The following is a 19,202-nucleotide window of genomic DNA, read 5'->3' as shown; positions in this document are numbered from 1 at the left end:
AGAGAATACAAGGAAGAATACAAACTGAAATAGTTACCCAGCTACTCTACAGGGGAGTAGAGTGAGACTAGTAACACTGGCTAGCGTGGAGAGAGAAAATGGCATTTCTTCCATCCAAGAAAAAGTTTTGCAAAACTTGCAGTATACTGACAAGCTTGCTATAGAAAAACATGTGTTATGTCCAGAACTGGCAAGGGTAATTGGAGTGAGTCAGATGAGAACCAAAAAGGAAGGGAAAGGGCTTGAGTTAGGCTGAGGAAAAGCCTGCAGTCAAAAGAATGACCAAGAGAGCTCAGTTTCCTTACGCATCGTCATTGCCATTGTCATCCTGTAGCAGGAGCTCTTTGTTCAGTCCTATCTTCTCCAGTTCCTGGCTCAGTTTGTCCAGTTCACTAGACAACTGTTGATTCTTCAGCTTCTCATGGACCAAATCCTGTAACAGCACTAACATGATTAGTTGCTGTGCAAATGGTGATGTTAATTATCCAGCACTATAGTTTTCTTGTTTTGGTTTTTTAAATGTACTGAAAAAGCCATTGGATAAAATGCTAGTTCCAAGAAGGTCTGCTAAAATTCTTCAGTGACAGTTGAGTGTAGAATTAAACTGATTGCTTTTATTTATAGTTTACTAGGAATAAATCTGGAGAATGCTTCTCTTGGCCTTTGTCTCACTCACTGAACTGAATTACTTCTGCCGGGACTGGCATCCTGCCCGCCTGCCAAAAGAGGGAAAGTGTGCAGGCCAGGAGACACCCTGCCCTTGTGCCGCCGCCGGGACGTGACCAGGTCAGGGGACATCAGCAGAGGGAGTTCCCACCCCTCAGCCAGGATGACAAGCCCTGCTGCAAGGCCCAGCCAACAACTGCACACACACAGGAGTAACAGGACTTCAGTGTGAAAGTTTCCTGAGATCCTACGGTTAAGATGTTATTACCAAGGGACTTGGTAATAATGCATTTTCATGATTGACTCTAAGTTTCTGACATATGGTAAGTTACTGCCAAAATTTTTAAAAAGCATAATTACATTGTTGTGTAAGAGACAGGAGGGTTCTGGAGACTACAGAGCATAGTCACTTATCCTGGTATCTGCTGGCCTGCTCTGGTTTCCTTTAGGTTTCTTTGGAAGGAACTTAAGCAGAACAAGACAAGGAAGTCACACAAGGAGATTTGATGGAGTTGTACCAGAAGGTATTTTGGGACAATGCTTTGCAGTTTTGTCAGTGAAACACTTGGTAGGGAAGTGGCCTGAGAAGACATAATACTATCCTGCATGTTTAAAGAAGTCAAATAATTTTTGGTGCAGTCAAGTTCAGAGATTCCTACCATTCAAAATTCTCTGAAATGCCAATCTAACATAGAGAACTACATTGCTGCTGTTTCTGCTCAAAAATTTTCTTAAACAAGCATGAGAAAAGTAAAACAAAGTTAGTGAAGCACTTCAAGAAAGAAAAAAATTATCCAGTATGTCAAACAGTGGCAAGAATAAAATAAAAAAAATACTTTGTTAAACATAAACCATAGGTATTCAAATAGTCCTCTGATATCACAAATTTAGCAACATATTCATTCACATGGCAACAAGAGAAAATACGTAAAGTTAAGGTCAGCACCAGTCCACGTACTGTAAACAGGGCCCTTCGACATCCATGAGCATCTACTAGAATATATACAAAGTAACTAAGGAAAATAAGATAACGTCTCTGTACAGGTCTGCATCACTGGAAATTTGCTGAAGTCTGAAAAGGGGAAGATTAAAAAGGAGACTTCTCTAAAATGCTATTATTTTATTTTTTAGGGAAATTTGACAGAAACACAACTTGGGACTTTCATACATTTCTGATAAAACTTTTTTCCTCCTCAAAATTACACTAGTGCTTCAAAAACTTAATTAAAATGAAATCTTCAAGTAATCGCTTACAGTATTAGCCTTGCTAAACTTATTTATTTCACAGAGCTACTGCAGCACTGACCATTTTCCTTTGAACGCTCTTTCCCAGGAAATTCTGTTTCCTGTGGGGCATCAGCAGCTGAGGCAGGCAACCAGGGCTAGTTGCAGTAACCTGAACCTGCTCACAGGCCACTTGTAAGAGTGTCAGGTTCTGGCACACACACCATTAGTTTGCTGATGTCCTAATACTAATTGTGTATTTTTAAAAGATGACTACTAGGAAAAGTGCAACTACTGCATTCTGCAGTGGAGAAGGGTGCGGGAATTGATCGCTGCTGCTTAACATGAGAGCTGCTCAGTGTGCTCTCACTCTGCACAGAAGCTTTCGGGAAACAATGCTGTAGGGAGGTATGAAGCAAAAACTTGGTGCAGCTGTTTCTGAAAGGGTTCAGCTGGGATGATTCTTGTCTTGGCTAAGTCTGTTTGAGAACTGGAATGTTAATGTGTCCTCAACAAGTACTCTAATTTCTAGGATCAAGAGTCTATCTCATCTGCAGGAGCTCTCATGTTAGCAAACAATTTTGTGGTCACAGAGTTAGAGAAAAGTATCAAAGCCTTTGGTTTACAGCTTCCACGCGGGACCTGTATGAAAACCCTATTCTGCATGAAAAGGAGATGTCACTTGGAGACTCTGTGTTTGTGGACATAAAGTGGTACACTGCAGTTTTTGGCAGGTTCCACTTTCCGAGACAACACTATCCAGTGACGGCTGGTAACGCTGTGAAGATATAGCTCGCGTATTAAATAGTCATGGGACAGCTGTCCCCCTTTGGTACTTCACAGAGTTGAAATCAAAAATAGCACCAGTAGTACTATTTTGCTTACCTCTCTCAATGTAGCTAGTGTTCTTTTATCAATTGTAACCTGCTTTATGAGATCTTTATTGTCTTTTTCAAATTCTTTCAGTTTATTAGATGAATCTCTGAATCGAGCAATTTCCTTTTCTAGTGTCTTGTTTTCTTTCTCAGCAGCTGCCAGCTTCACTGTACTATCATCCAAAATAGCATCTTTCAGCTCCACTTGCTGCCAAAGCCGTTTTGTTTCTTTCTCCAGCATTTTTTTGTCTTTCTCAAGCTGAGACATTTCTTGTTCTAGGGCCTTGTTCTCCTTTTCTAACCTCTCTAGCCGTTTGGCAGAAATCTTTAGCTCCTCAAGGTTTCTCTGGAGGACCTGATTTTCACTCTCCATTCCCTGTACTTCTTTTTCTAACTCCTGGATCTTTTTGCTGCTGGTCGCCACGATTTGCTGAAGTCTCTGGTTTTCAGAGTTGACACTCTGATAGCTCAGCTCCAATCTCTCTGATTTCTTGCTCATTGCTTTTAACATTTCCACATTCTTTCTCAAGTCCTCTTTCTCCCTTTCCAAATCTTTATTTTCTGCTTCTATTTGTGCCATTTTTGTGCTGGTAAATCTCATCGTCTCCACCACTCTCCTAAGCTCCAGATTTTCTTCATCCAATTGCTTGTTGTCCCTTTCCAGGTCCCCAAGCCGGATGGAAATATTCTGCAAGGTGTCCAGGGATTTTCTTAGCTTCCTATTTTCCACTTCCAGATCTCCATTCTCTTGTTCAAGAACTTCCACTTTCTCTGTCACTATTTTCATCGCTGCCGCTTTCTTTGTGAGCTGTTCATTCTCCCTCTCCAACCGATGCAGCTCTTTTTCCATTTCTTCCACTCTTTCTACTTTTTCTTTAACCTGGTCAAAATCCTTTTGCAATTGCTTCTTCTCAAATTCCAGCTTGCTCAGTTTGCTACTAGTCTCTGTAACTGTTTCATGAAGGATCTTGTTCTCTTTTTCAATATCTTTTACTCTTGCCTCGCTGCTCACTTGAGATCTTTGTCTCAGGGATAAGACCACTTGATTAAGGTGATCGTTCTCTTGTTTAAGGTCCTTTATCTACATGAATGATAAAACAGTCATGCAAACGTTACTCATTTACTGTACAAAATGCAGTATAAATTAGTCCTGAAACAGATAGATGGTTAACAAAACCATGTCCGTTTAATCCAAGACAAATTTCTCAACAGCTTTCCCTGACTAAAAACAAGAACCCAAACTAATGAAAAAAAAAGTTACCTCTGGTAAGCCACGATTCTAACAAATTAAAACAATGATATATTCCTGCTACCAGCTAAGAGGGTAGAGGCAGAGGAGAAAGTAGACAGGTGACCTCCAGAGAACATCTTGGAGAAGATGCTTTGCTAGGAATCATTCCTAATAAAGGGTATTTTTCTGTCCAGGTTTACATCCATCTTGGGGATCTAAAGACACAAATTATCTCTGATAAGGTGTCAGAAGCCCCAAAACATTTGAAAATTTATAGCAGGCAGATCTCATTAAGGACACAGTTTCTGTAAGAACAGTACACTTACACCACTGGTCAAATTTCAGCTGAAGCAAATATGGCTTAGACTGCAATTTGCACTTGATTCTTATCTAGACAATATCCACAGAAATCAGAAACAATTTAGACCTGAAAAAAATCAGAATCTGCCCTTTTCTGATAGTTGAGGATACTTCTGGTTTTACTTCCTGCCCTTCCTGTGAAGCATTCTTTAATTCTTACTACAAAAAGTCTGCATGTGTTCTAACTGAAATGTAGGACTTTGATGGTTTCCCAGGTAGAAGTCTGGGAAAGAATCCTTCAAGATGATAAGCACTACACAAATAAGACATCTTGTTATTTAAACTTCACCCCACAAAACTTTGAGTAAATTTAACACAGCTTGAAAATATACAAGCCAGTCTCCAATTATTTGTGCCTGTATTTTCTTTGAATTAATACAGATGATACCTTGTATGAACTTAGCATAGTTTCAAGGCATTGCACACGAACTGCAGTACAGTAGTAAAAGCTGAAGAGCATTTAAAATATCAATCCAGAAGACATAAATGCTTTATCAGCATCGTTTTGAAATAGATCAAAAAATGTTGGGTGGCTAAAAAGCCCAATCAAACCAATCAGGACATATAGCTGGCAGAAGACCAACCTTTTGCAATAAAATAGGGGTTTATTTGTACATCCTAAAGCCAGTTGGTATCCTCCTTAGTAAGATCCGGGGCCTTTCTTCCCCCAAAGAGGGAAGGTCTGTCCTTGCCTGAAGAGGCCTTTTACCTACATTTGAACAAGTTCGGCTTGCACTTAATAGCTCTCAAATTGCCTCATCTCCCCAAGAGAACCAAATGCTCTAAATGGCATCAGTAAATTACCACTACTGAGTATATGCTTTTATATTATATCTGTGAAGTTTTCACCTGTCTGTCTTTGTCAGCTTTTAGAGTCTCCATGACAACTTGTAGCTGTTCTTTATCTTTTATCAGCTCCTCGCTCAAGGTCTCCAGATCTTGATTACTTTGCTTCTCTTTTTCAATTTGATTTTGCAACTTCTCAATCTGTGTGAAGAGAACACACCAAAACACATCAGCCACAGCTTGACACAACGACTGTTCACGCTAAGTTACTTTGAAGACCAGAGAGGAACGAGATGGGGACTATGAAAGATGTCATCCTTCCATTCTGCAGCTTGCTAGTCTCAGAGGAGGAAATGGACTGTTTCCTTTTTCTTACAGTGCCAAGAATCTCCTTCATGTCTATGAAGATCAGAGCATATAAGGTACAGCAGTAAGAAATGCTTCACCTGCCTGCCTCAATGCCCAGTGAGTAAGATTCTGGTGCCCATCTAGGCCCTCCATCACTGATGGCCTTAAACTATCAGTGAGTGCAGAGAAAGTTACTGTGACAATTCAGTGAGCAACAGAAAAAGAAAGAAGAAAAAACAAATCAGTAACAGGAAACATACTGAAGTTTCCAAGTTCACCTTCCCCCTCCCTGTGCTGTGTTGGCCCTCTGTTTTTCCCCAGCAGGTGACAATACTGGATTTGAAAGACTTGTGAATAAGGTTCCAGTCCTACAATGAATGATGTCTTCTTACTCCCTCCCTTTTGAAAGCTTTGAAAGCATAACACACTAAGCACTGAAAAACAGCAGCTCTTCAGTATTTAGAAGCAAGGGGTTCAGAGACTAGGCTTCAGGAATTATTCCTTTTTATGCTTGTGAAGTCCTGTGAGCACCTATTGCACAAGTATTGGCTCATTGTTTTGTGTTGGTATTATAAACTTTGCCAACAGGGAAAATGTCAATGAAAAAGGTATTCAAAATAATTCTTACAAGTGGGAAATAGCTGGAGGCTGAGCTCTGCCTATGTCAACATGTGCCTCATTACAGGAAGTGTTTAAACAAGCAGGGGCTGCCCAGATTGGAGATAAGAAGAGCTTAACAGTTAGAAATGTAACCATGTTAAGGCTCATTGGTCTCAAAGGAGCTGTTCAGGGAAAGCTGGAACATAAACTCAGTAACTCAGCAATAGCTGATCCTCATTAGCACCTCCTAGAAAACTGGAGGCAAGTAAGAAATTACGGTTTACTGCTTGCTTCAGTCCAAGAAGTTAGGAATGCAGAGAAAACAGATAGGTTCTTAGACTGCTGCTACTTGACTGTGCCTGAAAGGTGGGTTTTCTATTATTAGCTTCTCTGAAAACCTTCCAAAAAAGGGAAAAATACGTATGTGACTTTTCCTTCATATTGTTTCCTCTTGTATTACCTGTTCCAGCTAATGATCCTTCCAAGCTCTAGATCAATAGACAGCCAGGCATACTTGGGCAACTTTTCAAAGTCTCAGACAGTGGATGAAATCTGACTCCGGTTAAATGACTTTAGGGAGGCAAGATTTTACTACGGGTATCTCAGAAAAGTTACAAAAACCCATGGGCCTACCGTAGCATTTGAAAAAACACTTGTTTATCTCTTGTCTTGTGTCTTCATATGTGCTTGTCTTTAACAGTCCTTAAGAACTGCTGCCCTCTCCTCTGCCTACTGTAGAAACCATTCTGCAGTGAATCAGAGACACCTTCCCTATTATCCCCTTTCCCTATGGCCTGCCAACTCAGGGACATGCATTTCCTCTAATTAAGGGGATACATGCGTGAGAGAAACACAAAAGCAGTTTAGAGGAACAGAAGATTTTAAAAGAAAATTTCAAAGAGCTAATGGCCTTCTATGATGGAATTACTACATTAGTGGAAAGGGAAGAGCTATGGATGTCATCTATCTGGACTTTGTAAGGCCTTGGACACAGTTCGCCACAATATCCTTCTCTCTAAATTGGAGAGGTCTGTTGAGACCCCATCTGGAGTCCTGCATCCAGCTCTGGAGCCCTCAGTACAGGAGAGATATGGACCTGTTGGAGAGGGGCCAGAGGAGGCCGCAAAAATGATCAGAGGACAGGCTGTGAGGGTTGGGGTTGTTCAGCCTGGAGGAGAGAAGGCTCCAGGGAAACCTTATTGTGGCCTTTCAATACTTACAAAGGGGCTTATTAAGAAGAGGGGGACAGGCATTTTAGTAGGGCCTGTAGTGACAGGACAAGGGGTAATGGTTTTAAACTAAAACAAGGGAAATTCAGACTAGATGTAAGGAAGACATTCTTTACAATGTGGGTGGCAAAACAGTGTAACAGGTTGTCCAGAGAGGTGGTAGATGCCCCATCCGTGGAAACATTCAAGGCCAGGCTGGATGTGGCTCTGAGGAACCTGATCTAGTTGAAGACGTCCCTGCTCATTGCAGGGGGTTTGACTTGATGACCTTTGAAGGTCCCTTCCGATCCAAACTATTCTAGGTTTCTATGAAATCAAGAGTATTTTATATATGCTATGTCTCAGACTATAAAATACTGTCTACTACCTTTTTTTTCGCCCATATCTCCCTGATTGGGAGGTGAAGTCCATCAAGAACTTGACTGGCCTATGGTATACAGTCAACAGGTCCCATCATATTCTGTGTTTCTCTGGTGAAGAGGTCACACGTTTCAACTGCTCTTAATAGTAGTGTTTCTAATTGCCATTTTTTTCATTGGTCTGATGCATACAGTACCTCCCTTTCACCACACAGGCATTCCCCACTAGTGGTTTTTGTCGTATTTAACTACCAGACCTGTAGGTGACCCCACCATGTCACCACATTCATCATCATCAAAAATATCAAACAAATTCTGGAATCGCAACTGTTGGCACCAACACAGTGCCACAACATGAGGTGCCCACAAGAATGTGCCTGGGACAAAGCCAAAGGTTGACCACAGTTGTTCAAGTGACTTCAATTGCAGATACACTGCAGGTATTGCTGAGTGCTTTATATGCCTTGATCTCAAATTTTAAGCATGTAAATTAGAGCTGGAGTGAATTACTCATACACAACAGGCCATAAACGGGAGTGTGGAAGGAGGAGTACAGTGAAGTGCATTTTTGCAGTTTTCCTTGTTCATAGAACAAAGCCAAGAAGCAGAACTGGTCTCTCAACTTGGCAAAAGAATCTCACCAGAAGATGGATATCTGTTCTCCTTGGCAGAGAGACTGGCGCTCTGCTAGTTAAAATCTGGTAATCCATGACCAGCATTTCATACCCAGATTCTTTCTCCCCTTGTGCTTTAAAGCATTCAGTTAGCCCATATGCAGGCGTGAGATGACTGAAGTCTGTATCAATGTCTCACACAGACAGGTTACAGCAATATGGAAAAGGAGAAATAAGCCTTATATTCTGGATAATTTAGCAGAGGTAGGAATGTGGGAAAAATCTGACATGGAAATTTTTTATACTCAGACTAGCATTCAGCCTCTTTCCCCACTGGCACTTGGCTTGACTAATGAGAATTTAGGATGCAAGTTAGTAGCCAGGCAAAAGTAAAGCTAGTGGTTGGAGGTGAACTGAGCACTGTGTTTCACAAGGACAAGCACTGAGCTGCCATTTGAGCTAAATGTAATCACAGATAATAACAGAGTGTAACAGACCTGCATATATAAGACTGCATTTAAAAAGTGATGCCCTGTATTTTTGCTACAAAGATTAAAAGAACCCAGATCTTTGCAGAGAGGGAGGCACTAGAGAACTTCTAATAGCCAAAAAGACAAGAGAAAGAGTTGATCCAAGACTATGGGAAGCAAAAGAGTTATTTAAAAATATAGTATAACCTAAATTTACCTGCATGATCTGACTTAAATGGAAACAACAGTAAAGCTTTCAAACAAGTAAAGTAGTTCAATGTTGTCATGGCTTCCTTACCTAGGAATGACTGCCATAAGATGACAAAAAGGGACACAATCAACAGTACAGTCTGACAGGGACAAATGAGCAGTGAAACACAGCTTTTTATGAAAGAGGAATAGTCATTTTGCTTACAATGATGCACCCGATTAGGCAGTGAAGAAGGCAAGACAATGCACCCATGTTAGAATGCAATTAAACAGACAGGCCCCAAAACATTTAGAGTCTTCTGGGGAATGCGGGTGAATTCCCTGCAACCCCTCGTCATTCAGGAATGCTGTGTAGCCCCACACACACCGTGTTTAAAAACCAGAGCTCTGTTTGCTCCTGTGAGCAAATTACCTTTTTGCTAAGCTGTTGATTTTCCTTTTCCAGTTCCACAAACTTTAGGCTGCTCTCTCTGGAGGTCAAGGAGGCATCTCTCAGCTCTTGGATTGTGTTCTGCAAGCTCTGATTATCCTTCTCGAGCTTCAGTATGCGACTCGAAGCACATTCATTCAACTCAAACACAAAGGACTTTCTGGCTGTTGAAACATGAGAATCAGAAGGTGGCACTAACCAATTCAGAAATATCTCCCTTCCCAGGTCCTTAAGATTCCCTTGTATGAAGATAATTGCAGCCAGATCCTTATCATTTCAGCTTGACTGCTAAGTAAACACTTTGTTAAAAACAGAACCCATTTTTACAGATAACAATTAAGATCTTCAATAAACAGAGTATCTGAACAGATAACCATCTCAAAAGTTACCTTCCTAACTCTTCTTAAAGTTGCTTTAGCTATGTTAGTAGCAAATTATACTTCGATACCCTCTCACACTTCCACCAGAGGACATAAACTGAGGCAGAAAGTAAACCACTATGAACTGTTTGCTAAAACAGCAAGATGGTGCACTTCCAAAAGCTAGTGAAAACTTAGGTATTCCACCATATTTAGTCACAGAAAAAAATCTTACAAAAGCGAGTTCCAGTGCTTATCTTCACAGCTACTTTATTAAGAATATGCTGATTCAGGGATGATATTTTACTACCAGGTACTCAGGCACAGAACTTCCATCAGGATGTTGATCACAGAGAAGTGTCTGAAGTTGAAATCTCAGAACTAACAAAATTTATGCATTACAACAGAGATGTTATTTTAATCTAAGTGTTTGCATGTCAAAAGTCTCACTACCTCTCAGCACGAAAGTCTCATTGTTCTATTCATTTCTCTGCCCAGCACCTGAATAATTCTAAGATCAACCCTCTGTTTCGCACAGAAAAATTGCTACCCTTCACCTCAAAACCACATTTCAAATGAAACTGACTTTAACATTTTCTTTAACTCTCAGAAAATTATTCATTCCTGCTAAATAAACAGCACTATTCCATACAGCACACTGAGTGCTTTAGAACCGGCAAGTTTCTGAGAATGATAAAATCCTATTTGTCTTTCATGGAGCATCACCTGGAGAGTTTTGGTCAATGAAGACTTGGATAAACATGAACTAAATGCTCCAGTTGAGTTCTGTCCTGAAGCAAAGACCATCTGAACTACTTTTTCCCATGCTTATTTTTTAAATGATTTTGAATAAAATATTCCAAACTAGCAGGTTAAATATTCTGCTACCTTACCTACCACCCTTGCAGACTCAACTTGAAATCCAGGAACAGGAGGGTTTTCCAAAAGAACTTTGCTGACTGACTCTATTTGTATAATACAAACAAGTTGCATTCAGAACAGCAACATGCATTGAAATGGAATTTCTTAAAGAGAATTATTGTAAAAGCAGGACAAGACTTGTGTGAAATAATTTAAAGTTTTGAAGTTTAATGTTATTAGTGTGGTGTTTTTTGGTTTTGTGTTTTGTTTTTTCTGTTTTGTTTTTTCCCGACTGAATATAAAGGATTATTGATGTTCTCAGTTCCTCTTATTCTCTTTTTCTTTAGTTAATCAGAGGTTCTGTAGCTCCAGTGCTCAAACACTAAGCATCAGTGCAGTGAAGGAATCTCATAATTTTTCATTTTTTTAAACCACTCTGTTGAGCAAATTTTTAAAGTTACATTTGACATCCTTCCTTCTATTCATGGTTAGTGAAACCAAATCAGGAAGGGGGCAAAACTTGGTATTTGAAACAAGCTGGAAAATTAGAAACATTTACATTTTCCTAAAATACTCTTCATCCAAATTTGTAAGTTTTGAGAGAATTGCGGTGGTGTTTTGTTTTGTTCCCCCCCCCCCCCCCCCCCAGACTATTAGAACAAGCAATATCCTTGATTACACATAAGGAGGAATAGAGTACCATTCACTTCTCAAGCTAATGTAAACCTGCTTTGCAAGTTTGCTAATTAAACGTAACAATTAATTAGCCATTAGTCTTTAATAAAGACAACTCAGGTCCTAGACAGCAAGTAGATTTGAGAACTGGTGTCAGACACACATTCAGCTATTTTACAAAACAAAACCATTCTTCTAGACATTCTTCTTTTCTGAAAACTGAACATCTGCTTACTCTAACTCATTCCTTTGTCTTCAAGTTAAACTGTTCCTGGTATACAAAGCCAAACATGCAAGTCTTAGCAGAATCAAGTGAGTAATTAATAAAAACTGCACAGTGAACTGCATGAAATAGCTTATATTTCCCAAGTTCCATTTAGCATTGTTATTACAGACAGAATGAACGTTAGTCACAGAAACTCATGCTAAAATCCGACTAGCGAAAGAAGTATTAGTTATGTTTGTGATAGTTACGGAAATCAAATCAACCATTTGAAAAAAAAAATCAGCCAGTTGTTTTAACTGTACATACTTTTTGGTATCTAGTAAAAATAAATGACTTCAACATTCACTACTTCCTGGGACTTAAAGACCAGCTAATTGTCTGTACTGATTGTACTAAAGATCACAGACTCCTCTCCCAGCCATCCAGTGTTTGGTGTGACATTTCTGCTGTGTCATTTACAAAGCTTTCCTTTTTTGAATTTTTATCATTTTAATTAAAAGTCACTCTCCCAGTGACAAACAAAATAAAAGGAAAACATTTTAATGCTTTTGTAAGAAAGTGAAATAAACTAGAAGAAATACATTTTGGAAGTTTCAAAAATCTAAGTTCAAAGCCAAGTGGCTAACTGAGGGAAGTTCTCAAAGCTTGCACTCAATCTCTGTTCTCATATCAGTCAACCAACCTGTCTACTCTGAAAGAGACCACAAACACAACAGCTACCCCAGCTGGTACTCACTGTCTGCAAGATCTGTGCTTTTAGCCAGCTGTTCTAGTTCCCAGCCCAGGTGTGCAGATTCGTTCATGCTCTGTTTCTGTGCAATCTCCAAGACCATGTTCTCCTCCAGCAGCTCTTCAATCCTCTTCTTGTCCGTGTCCCGGTCCTGTGTAAGACATGCATGAATGAATACTCATATTCAGCTTACCTGGAAGATTGCCCTATCAGCTGAACTGCTAAAACCACAACACATCAAGGGTAGAAGGATCTCAAACACTGTGTGCTTTTATATTGAAATACATGTACAGCATTACATGTTTGCTGTGGACTACCATACCTGCCACAGAAAGCACTGCAGAAAACACTCAACTGGCCTTGTTTAGAGTCAGCTCAGGTCCATGATACACTTGGAGGGAGGGTGACTGGAGTGAGAACACCCTGGGTGATGACAGGGCCAGTACAAGCCTGGGCTAGTAAGGCAGGCTGGATTCAAGCTGCCTCCAGAGCTAAGCTCTTAAAAAACAGGTAGTATCACGTACTGGCACACTGGAGACTCGGCAGATACAACTGCAAATTCTACTGAGCTTTCTCAACCCATCGCATCAAATTTGGTTGCATTCATACAGATCAGCAAGTAATATCTGCCTCATAATTTGGGTTTTAAAATATCCAGAAAATATATCTGGAGAATGAGTCTACCATTGCTTTTTGTGATTGTTTTGGCCATTTGCATTTGCAAGAGCCAAACTGGTGCCCCAGAAGGTTCCAAATTTTTTGAAAGCATTACCCAAAAATTTATCAACTCACCCAGAAAAGCATCATCCAAAATTACCAGCCACTTCAGAAAAGCTAGAGCATGACATGACCATTATAGTCCCCTGAATTGGTCATTAAACATAATTCCACACAGCAGCCTCAGTATCTGTTTCCAACACACCCAGTTGGAAGCCCTACAGAGTTAAACCCCTATACACTTAAACCCACAAGAATTCAAAACACAGTGGGATAAAGAGGAGGACCATTAAGTAAAATACAGGAGATGAAAGAGTATTTATTATTTCTAGTGGGATTATAAAACCCAATGTTGCTTTTTGTTAGTAGACAATCTGCAATTTATGTTTCCTTTTCTAGGAAGCAATAAGCACACAATAATAAATTTTAGAATTTTGTGTCTTTTAAGGCAGTAATGGATTCTTAAAGTCACTGTAAAGGCTTGGGGATTTGTTTCCAACAAGAAAGATCATTTACTACAGAAGTTTTCATTTTCTATATCTGCGAGACTTCTACTTAACTTCCAGATTTTAACATCTCCGTTATCAATATGTATGAAAGAAATCTGTATTTTAAACTTGTGATATAACTTCTTGCGTAAGTTTAAATTCAGTCTCACACAAAATAGCATTGGCAATATTTACACTATTAACATTATCATACTTCAAAAGTTCATGTGCACAAAGACCTCTTGAAAAGCACTGTTGATTTATTTGCCTGTCTCCACTCGTTTCTGTGACATGAATCTGTGACTTGGCATAAAAACAGAAGTTCAAAAGCTTATCATAATGAAAAAGAACGGGCATACCAGCTCTACGTCATGAAGTTTGGATTTCAACTGCAAATTTTCCTTCTCTAATTCATGCAGTTTATCACCACGAGCTCTTGCCATTGTCAGCTGTTCTTCTAGCATGGCCTTTGTTTCAATTAAAATGATGTTGTCCTCTCTCAACTCCTAGGGATAAAAAGTAACAATGTTAACCTCTTTACATAAACTGACTTTTTGAAGGCCAGGTGACTTTCATAAACTAACACTGCAAAACAAAAAAAAAGATATTTGACATGTTTCTCTGTTTCATAAAAAACTTTTTACCTGATATTTTAATAGGAGATGATACTATATCTTTGAGTCATTAATGCATGTAAATCTAATATTTCTTATTGCTTTTTCCTGAATTTTAAAAGTTTCATGGAGTTCCTTTTGCTTTATATGTGGATAGATCAAGAGGTGCAAAGAGACTAAAGACACAGAAGAACAACTGTTTGATTCCAATTTCACTATTATAGCACCATTTCCTTAGCCAACTCTAGTCCCCAGAAATAAGTTAATTATACTGGACTCTGAATGTTCCTTGCAAAGCAACAAATGCGCATTCAAATATTTTATCTCCAGAAACATGAAATGTCCAAAGCATAAAATCTGGCCATGTATTCTTGCTCATGTTTTAAACACAGTTATTAAATTATGTCTTATTTCAAGCTATAATACCTCGCTGCTAGCTTTTACTCTTGTTGATTCTCAGATAAGTCTTGAGTCAGAAACAGAATTTTCTACGGCAGGAACATATCAGCATTTTAAAAATTAAATGGATACAGGAAGGATTTTTGCCCAGAAGAGTTACAGTGGGGCAAGAAGCAGACTATGTGACTCTCTAAAGACATTTTCTTTTGTCTTTCTTAGTTTTCCTCCCTCCTCTCCCCATTCTCTCCCCCACTCCAATGAAATATGCAAAACCAGAAATGCACACACAGGCAGGATGAAATACTTATTGCTAAACAAAATTATTTCTGGACAACTGTCTGCAAATTGTGAAGTCTCTGCTGACATCAGTGTTCAAGTCTGCTCTCTCAGACCACAAACATCCAAGCCAAGTAGATTCCTGAAAGATCACCAGGCATGCGAGACACTTTCACTAATTAATCAGCAACTGCCTTCTCATTTTTTGGGGGTAGAATCAGCCTTAAGAAGCCTTATGTGGCCCAGTTATTTAAAACACAAAAAGCAAACAAAAAAGAAGATAGCTGCAGAGCACAAGTTAAGAGTGTCTGATGACAGCCACTCCCCTTGCCTTTTGATACTGCAGGGGGCCATGATTTAATAGCCTTATATAGCCAGTAATCTCAGTTGTCTGCAGCATCTTGACTGTGGATGGCATAATATGGAAAGTCTAACTTATGCAGTACCATATTGCCCATGATGTCTCAGTGGGTCAGCTACCAACTCACAAAGTACGAGAGCAAAAAATTCCCTGCTAGATTAGTATTATAAGGACAAGTATGTTAGTGCTTGTGAAGTGGTTCAACTACTGCAATTAAAATGTCTGAATATGCAAGTAACTAAAATAATAACAATACTGAAACACTAGTATTACAAAGCCAGCATTTTGGACCAAGTCTGATCCAACAGGGTCACTTCAGGATGAGCAAACTAAAAAGGCTGACACTAAACAGATGACAGATCAGGAGAAGCACATGACACAGAATGTGCTGGGTGTCATGTAAACTGCCACAACACCTGTAACGAAACAGCAACATGACACGAGTTTACTTTGCTAGATCACCACACTCCATCTGGCCCACTGCCCTAAGAAGTAAGGTGGTGTCTGACCTCAAAAACATGGCCTCAGAACTATGCCCAGAACTGCTTACCAAGCAGGAACTGATTATTTTAGTGTCTTATGAAGAGCCAAGCTACGTGCCAAGTACATACATATATCCAGGCTCTGGTGCAAACCACACATCACTGGGAGCTGCAATATACGGAAGACCGAAGCACTTTCCGTTGAGCACCCAGGTGGGGCAGACATGTCAGTTCAAAGCAGTTCTAATGAAATCTTAAATTAATAACCGGGTGGAAATGCCTGCTATGGCGAGGTCAACATCGCTCACTGAGGTTGACCTGAGGTTGTCTTAAAGTTCATATAATTTAAATAATTACTCCATGGGAACATTGTAGAGTTTCATCTCAAGGCCTAGAAGGTAAAACTGTTCTAACTAAAACATGTCAGCACTAACATCTCCCAGAAGTCACTAGCATAACATAGTTCACCTAAAAATGTGTCTGTCTACAAACTGCACTTGTTCAGCAATCAGCAGGTAGTGGTCATGGGATGGTGTTGCTTCCACTGGAATTAAGGTTTATTTTTTCTTTAATTAACAAACCCACCTGCATTATTTTCTAACTATAAGTTTATTTTTAAATTGACAACAAAAATAGTTAGCTGTGGACTTTTTTTTAAATACACTAATTTAATAGGCAATGGATTAAAAACCCCTTAGTTTTGTATCATTTAAATTGTGATGGTTTTATATCCAACATATATAATTCTGCTTTTGTAATTTCTAAAATAAATTACATATTGTGGTTTGATCCTGTATTGCTGTGCCTTGATACGTCTTTAAGAATGTTCATTGTGTACTCACATGGTTACAATTAACTCTGGGGGTAAGTGGTTGCACAATCAGGGTGTGTTGCTACTGGAAAACTTTTTCAGAAACTAAAGTAGCAATCAGATTGTTTAAATCTGAAACTAGAGAATTTGCACACGCATCCAGACCTAGTTATTAAACAGAGCTCAACCCCCTCCCTTCTGGCAGTTCAGAAGCTGCCCCTACCAAGCCATGACACAGTTATCATCTCGTGACAATCAAACATTGCCTTGGACAGCTATATGAAAACATACAAGAGATGTTTTTGCTTTTTTTAACATTCACAGAAATTCCTCCCATCATCCTGCATGGAAACGTGATTGCAGTGAGAAGGGGGAAGAATAGGCGAGGCAGACTCCCTGGCCTCGGAAAACAACCCGCTCTCCTGGAGCAGCACAAGGTTCAATGGAGAGGAATGCTGGAGGGAAGCCTTCCACTGGAGTCAAGCACCTCCTCAGAGGAAGCCCAGCACTAGGCCTGCTCCTCCACATTCACAATTACAACCTCATTAAGCCATCCCAGCAGGAAGGTCTTCTGAGCATATTCATCTCCACAGTCCTTGAACGATGGTCAAATTAAAATGTCATTTCTGAACAACTTTGTCAAGACATACAGAGAAGGAAAACAACACGCATGCCTAAACGTGTCACATTCACTTAAAGACTTGCTCCTTTTGCACTCTTTCCAGAATAGCTCCTTAAACCTCTTCCTGTTGCCACGGTTGATCTGTATAATGTGCTTTCAGAAACTACATGTAAGCTTGCTCGCAATTCCTAAAGGTTGTCATGGTATCACACACAGAGCACATTATATATTTTTTGCTCAGAGTACAAAATGTGTATATTAACTACAAAAAGGAAAATTTTTTTAATGCCCACTTAATAGCTTTCTGCATTGATGCACAAAGGTAAACCCACCTTTTCTTCTCACTTACGGATTTGGCACTGCTTATTAGCAACCCTGTCAAAACCTTATGAGCCTTAAGGTATCACATTACCACAGTAAAGTGGCTTACACTGTACTTTGCACACCTACATTTTCATTGCTGTGCCTCTGTAAGATTTTTTCAAGTCTTAAGACTTAGAGCTTAAGAAGCCAGTCACAGTAAATGACACGACATGAATCAGCAATGTACTGTCCAGTGGTCATAATCTCTACCATGTTACATCCCTGAACGAATCTTACAACTTGGAATTGTAAGACACAGTTTTTGAGGGAGTGGGAGGAATCTGAGCAGACACTGAACTGACCCTAGCCATTAATACTTCTTTTGAGGGGGCACAGGACCTGAGACAGATAAGAATGAAAACTGGAAAGTTGGATTCTGGCTACTCCACGACTATAAAAAAAGACAGAATAGTGCCCTGTGTCATCCTCTGAATGTATCAGCAGGAAACCAGTGGAGTCTGCCTGATGCTACCACTGCTCAACACTGGCGATCCATGCCTGTGCCAAGACTCGATCCATGATGGAAGAGGGAGTGGTGAGAATGTGAAACTCTCTGGCTATTCTAGACCACAGACCAGCCTGCAGACAGCTGTGCAATCCTGCTGCATACTAGAACAGCTCAGCCCCTAAAGCAGCAACAACTTTTGCTAGAGTCCACACTGTGGCCTGGAATTAGAAAAGTGACAAATCGATCAGAAATATCCTTGTCCCACTGCTGTATTTCAGGGAGGTATCCTTGGAAAGCCAACATTCATCTCTGACATTCAATACTCTCCCCAAAAACTGGCAGGGTGAAAGAGGGAGTGAGGAACATGAGAACAAATTTGAAACTGAAGCGGAGGTCTCTTTACTGAATGATATGTTCAGCAACATTAGCATGCAGACAGCAAAGAAGGAAACTGCTGGCTCTAGGACAAGCAAGGAGTCTGAGAACTCAAGAACAGAGATAGTTACTTCCTTGATCTCAGATGAAAACTAAAAAACTCCTCTCCTAGGCCTGGCTAAATTATCTGAGCAGCAGGTAGAAGCCAGGCAGCTCCAGCATCCAGCCAAAGGGGAATACCAGGATGCCACGCTGATAGCTCATGTGCCAAGTTAAAGCACAACTGACTTGCCAGCTTGAGGCAAGAAAACAGAGAGCCAGAGCTTTATTCTTTCTGAGGTAAACTGGGAATTACTGAGAGGGAAGAGAGGCCTTTGTAGTCTATTACTACATTTAATAACCATCCATTTTAGCGAACCTATTCATAAGAAGCTGGCTCCTTAGGTTAGAGAGGGGAAAAAAAAATCAGCTATAAAGTAAGGTTTGTAGAGCAGAAGTAAGGTCTGTGTTCTCAGCCAGAGGCCTGGCAAATGTGAGTTTCAATATCATCCTTTTCCTCAGACCTGGGATTTTATCTAATTATAGTGAAGTCAGTTACTGAACCTCCATGTGTTCAGCAAGTATGGATATTTATTTGATGTCAGCTGAAGTGTTATGTGTGGGGCTTATTAAGAACAGAAAGGGACTGAAAGGACAGAAAATAAGAGTGGTCTGACTTAACGTAAGCTGTGCTGTGAGCACTGTGTTTGTCTAGATGATCTCAAGATCCCTTTCAGCCTAAGTTAATTAATAGTTCCAGGATGGGCATAGCTGCAGATGACTACACTGAGTAACTGGCATCACTACTGGAACAAAGCTATACATTTCTCATTGACCTAACCTACTCAGGGCACTAGGGAAGATCCAGATTCACTCTCCTTTCTGCTACAAGCAACAAGTTGCAAAAGGGCTGGCTAGAATTCATCATCTGAGGTCATGCTTAGAAATGCCCAG

The 19,202-nt window shown here is 40.0% G+C and overlaps 1 protein-coding gene across 5 annotated transcripts in view; it reads right to left on the bottom strand.

Annotated features, from left to right (window-relative positions):
* CCDC88C (coiled-coil domain containing 88C) overlaps positions 1-19,202 on the bottom strand; it is a 101,144-nt gene that overhangs the window by 24,393 nt on the left and 57,549 nt on the right. For all 5 annotated transcript variants that reach the window (XM_082058924.1, XM_082058926.1, XM_082058925.1 and 2 more), the window contains 6 exons: positions 13,818-13,964; positions 12,260-12,404; positions 9,385-9,566; positions 5,206-5,343; positions 2,776-3,846; positions 306-433 (listed from right to left, as the gene is read on the bottom strand). In XM_082058924.1, coding sequence (XP_081915050.1) covers positions 306-433; positions 2,776-3,846; positions 5,206-5,343; positions 9,385-9,566; positions 12,260-12,404; positions 13,818-13,964 — 1,811 coding nt within the window. The remainder of the gene's footprint in view (positions 1-305; positions 434-2,775; positions 3,847-5,205; positions 5,344-9,384; positions 9,567-12,259; positions 12,405-13,817; positions 13,965-19,202) is intronic.

The sequence above is a fragment of the Streptopelia decaocto genome, assembly GCF_964273445.1.
Source record: "Streptopelia decaocto genome assembly, chromosome: 7".
Classification (NCBI taxonomy): domain Eukaryota; kingdom Metazoa; phylum Chordata; class Aves; order Columbiformes; family Columbidae; genus Streptopelia; species Streptopelia decaocto.
The sequence above is the reverse complement of the archived record's forward strand: the minus strand, read 5'-3'. Positions and strand labels throughout refer to the sequence as shown.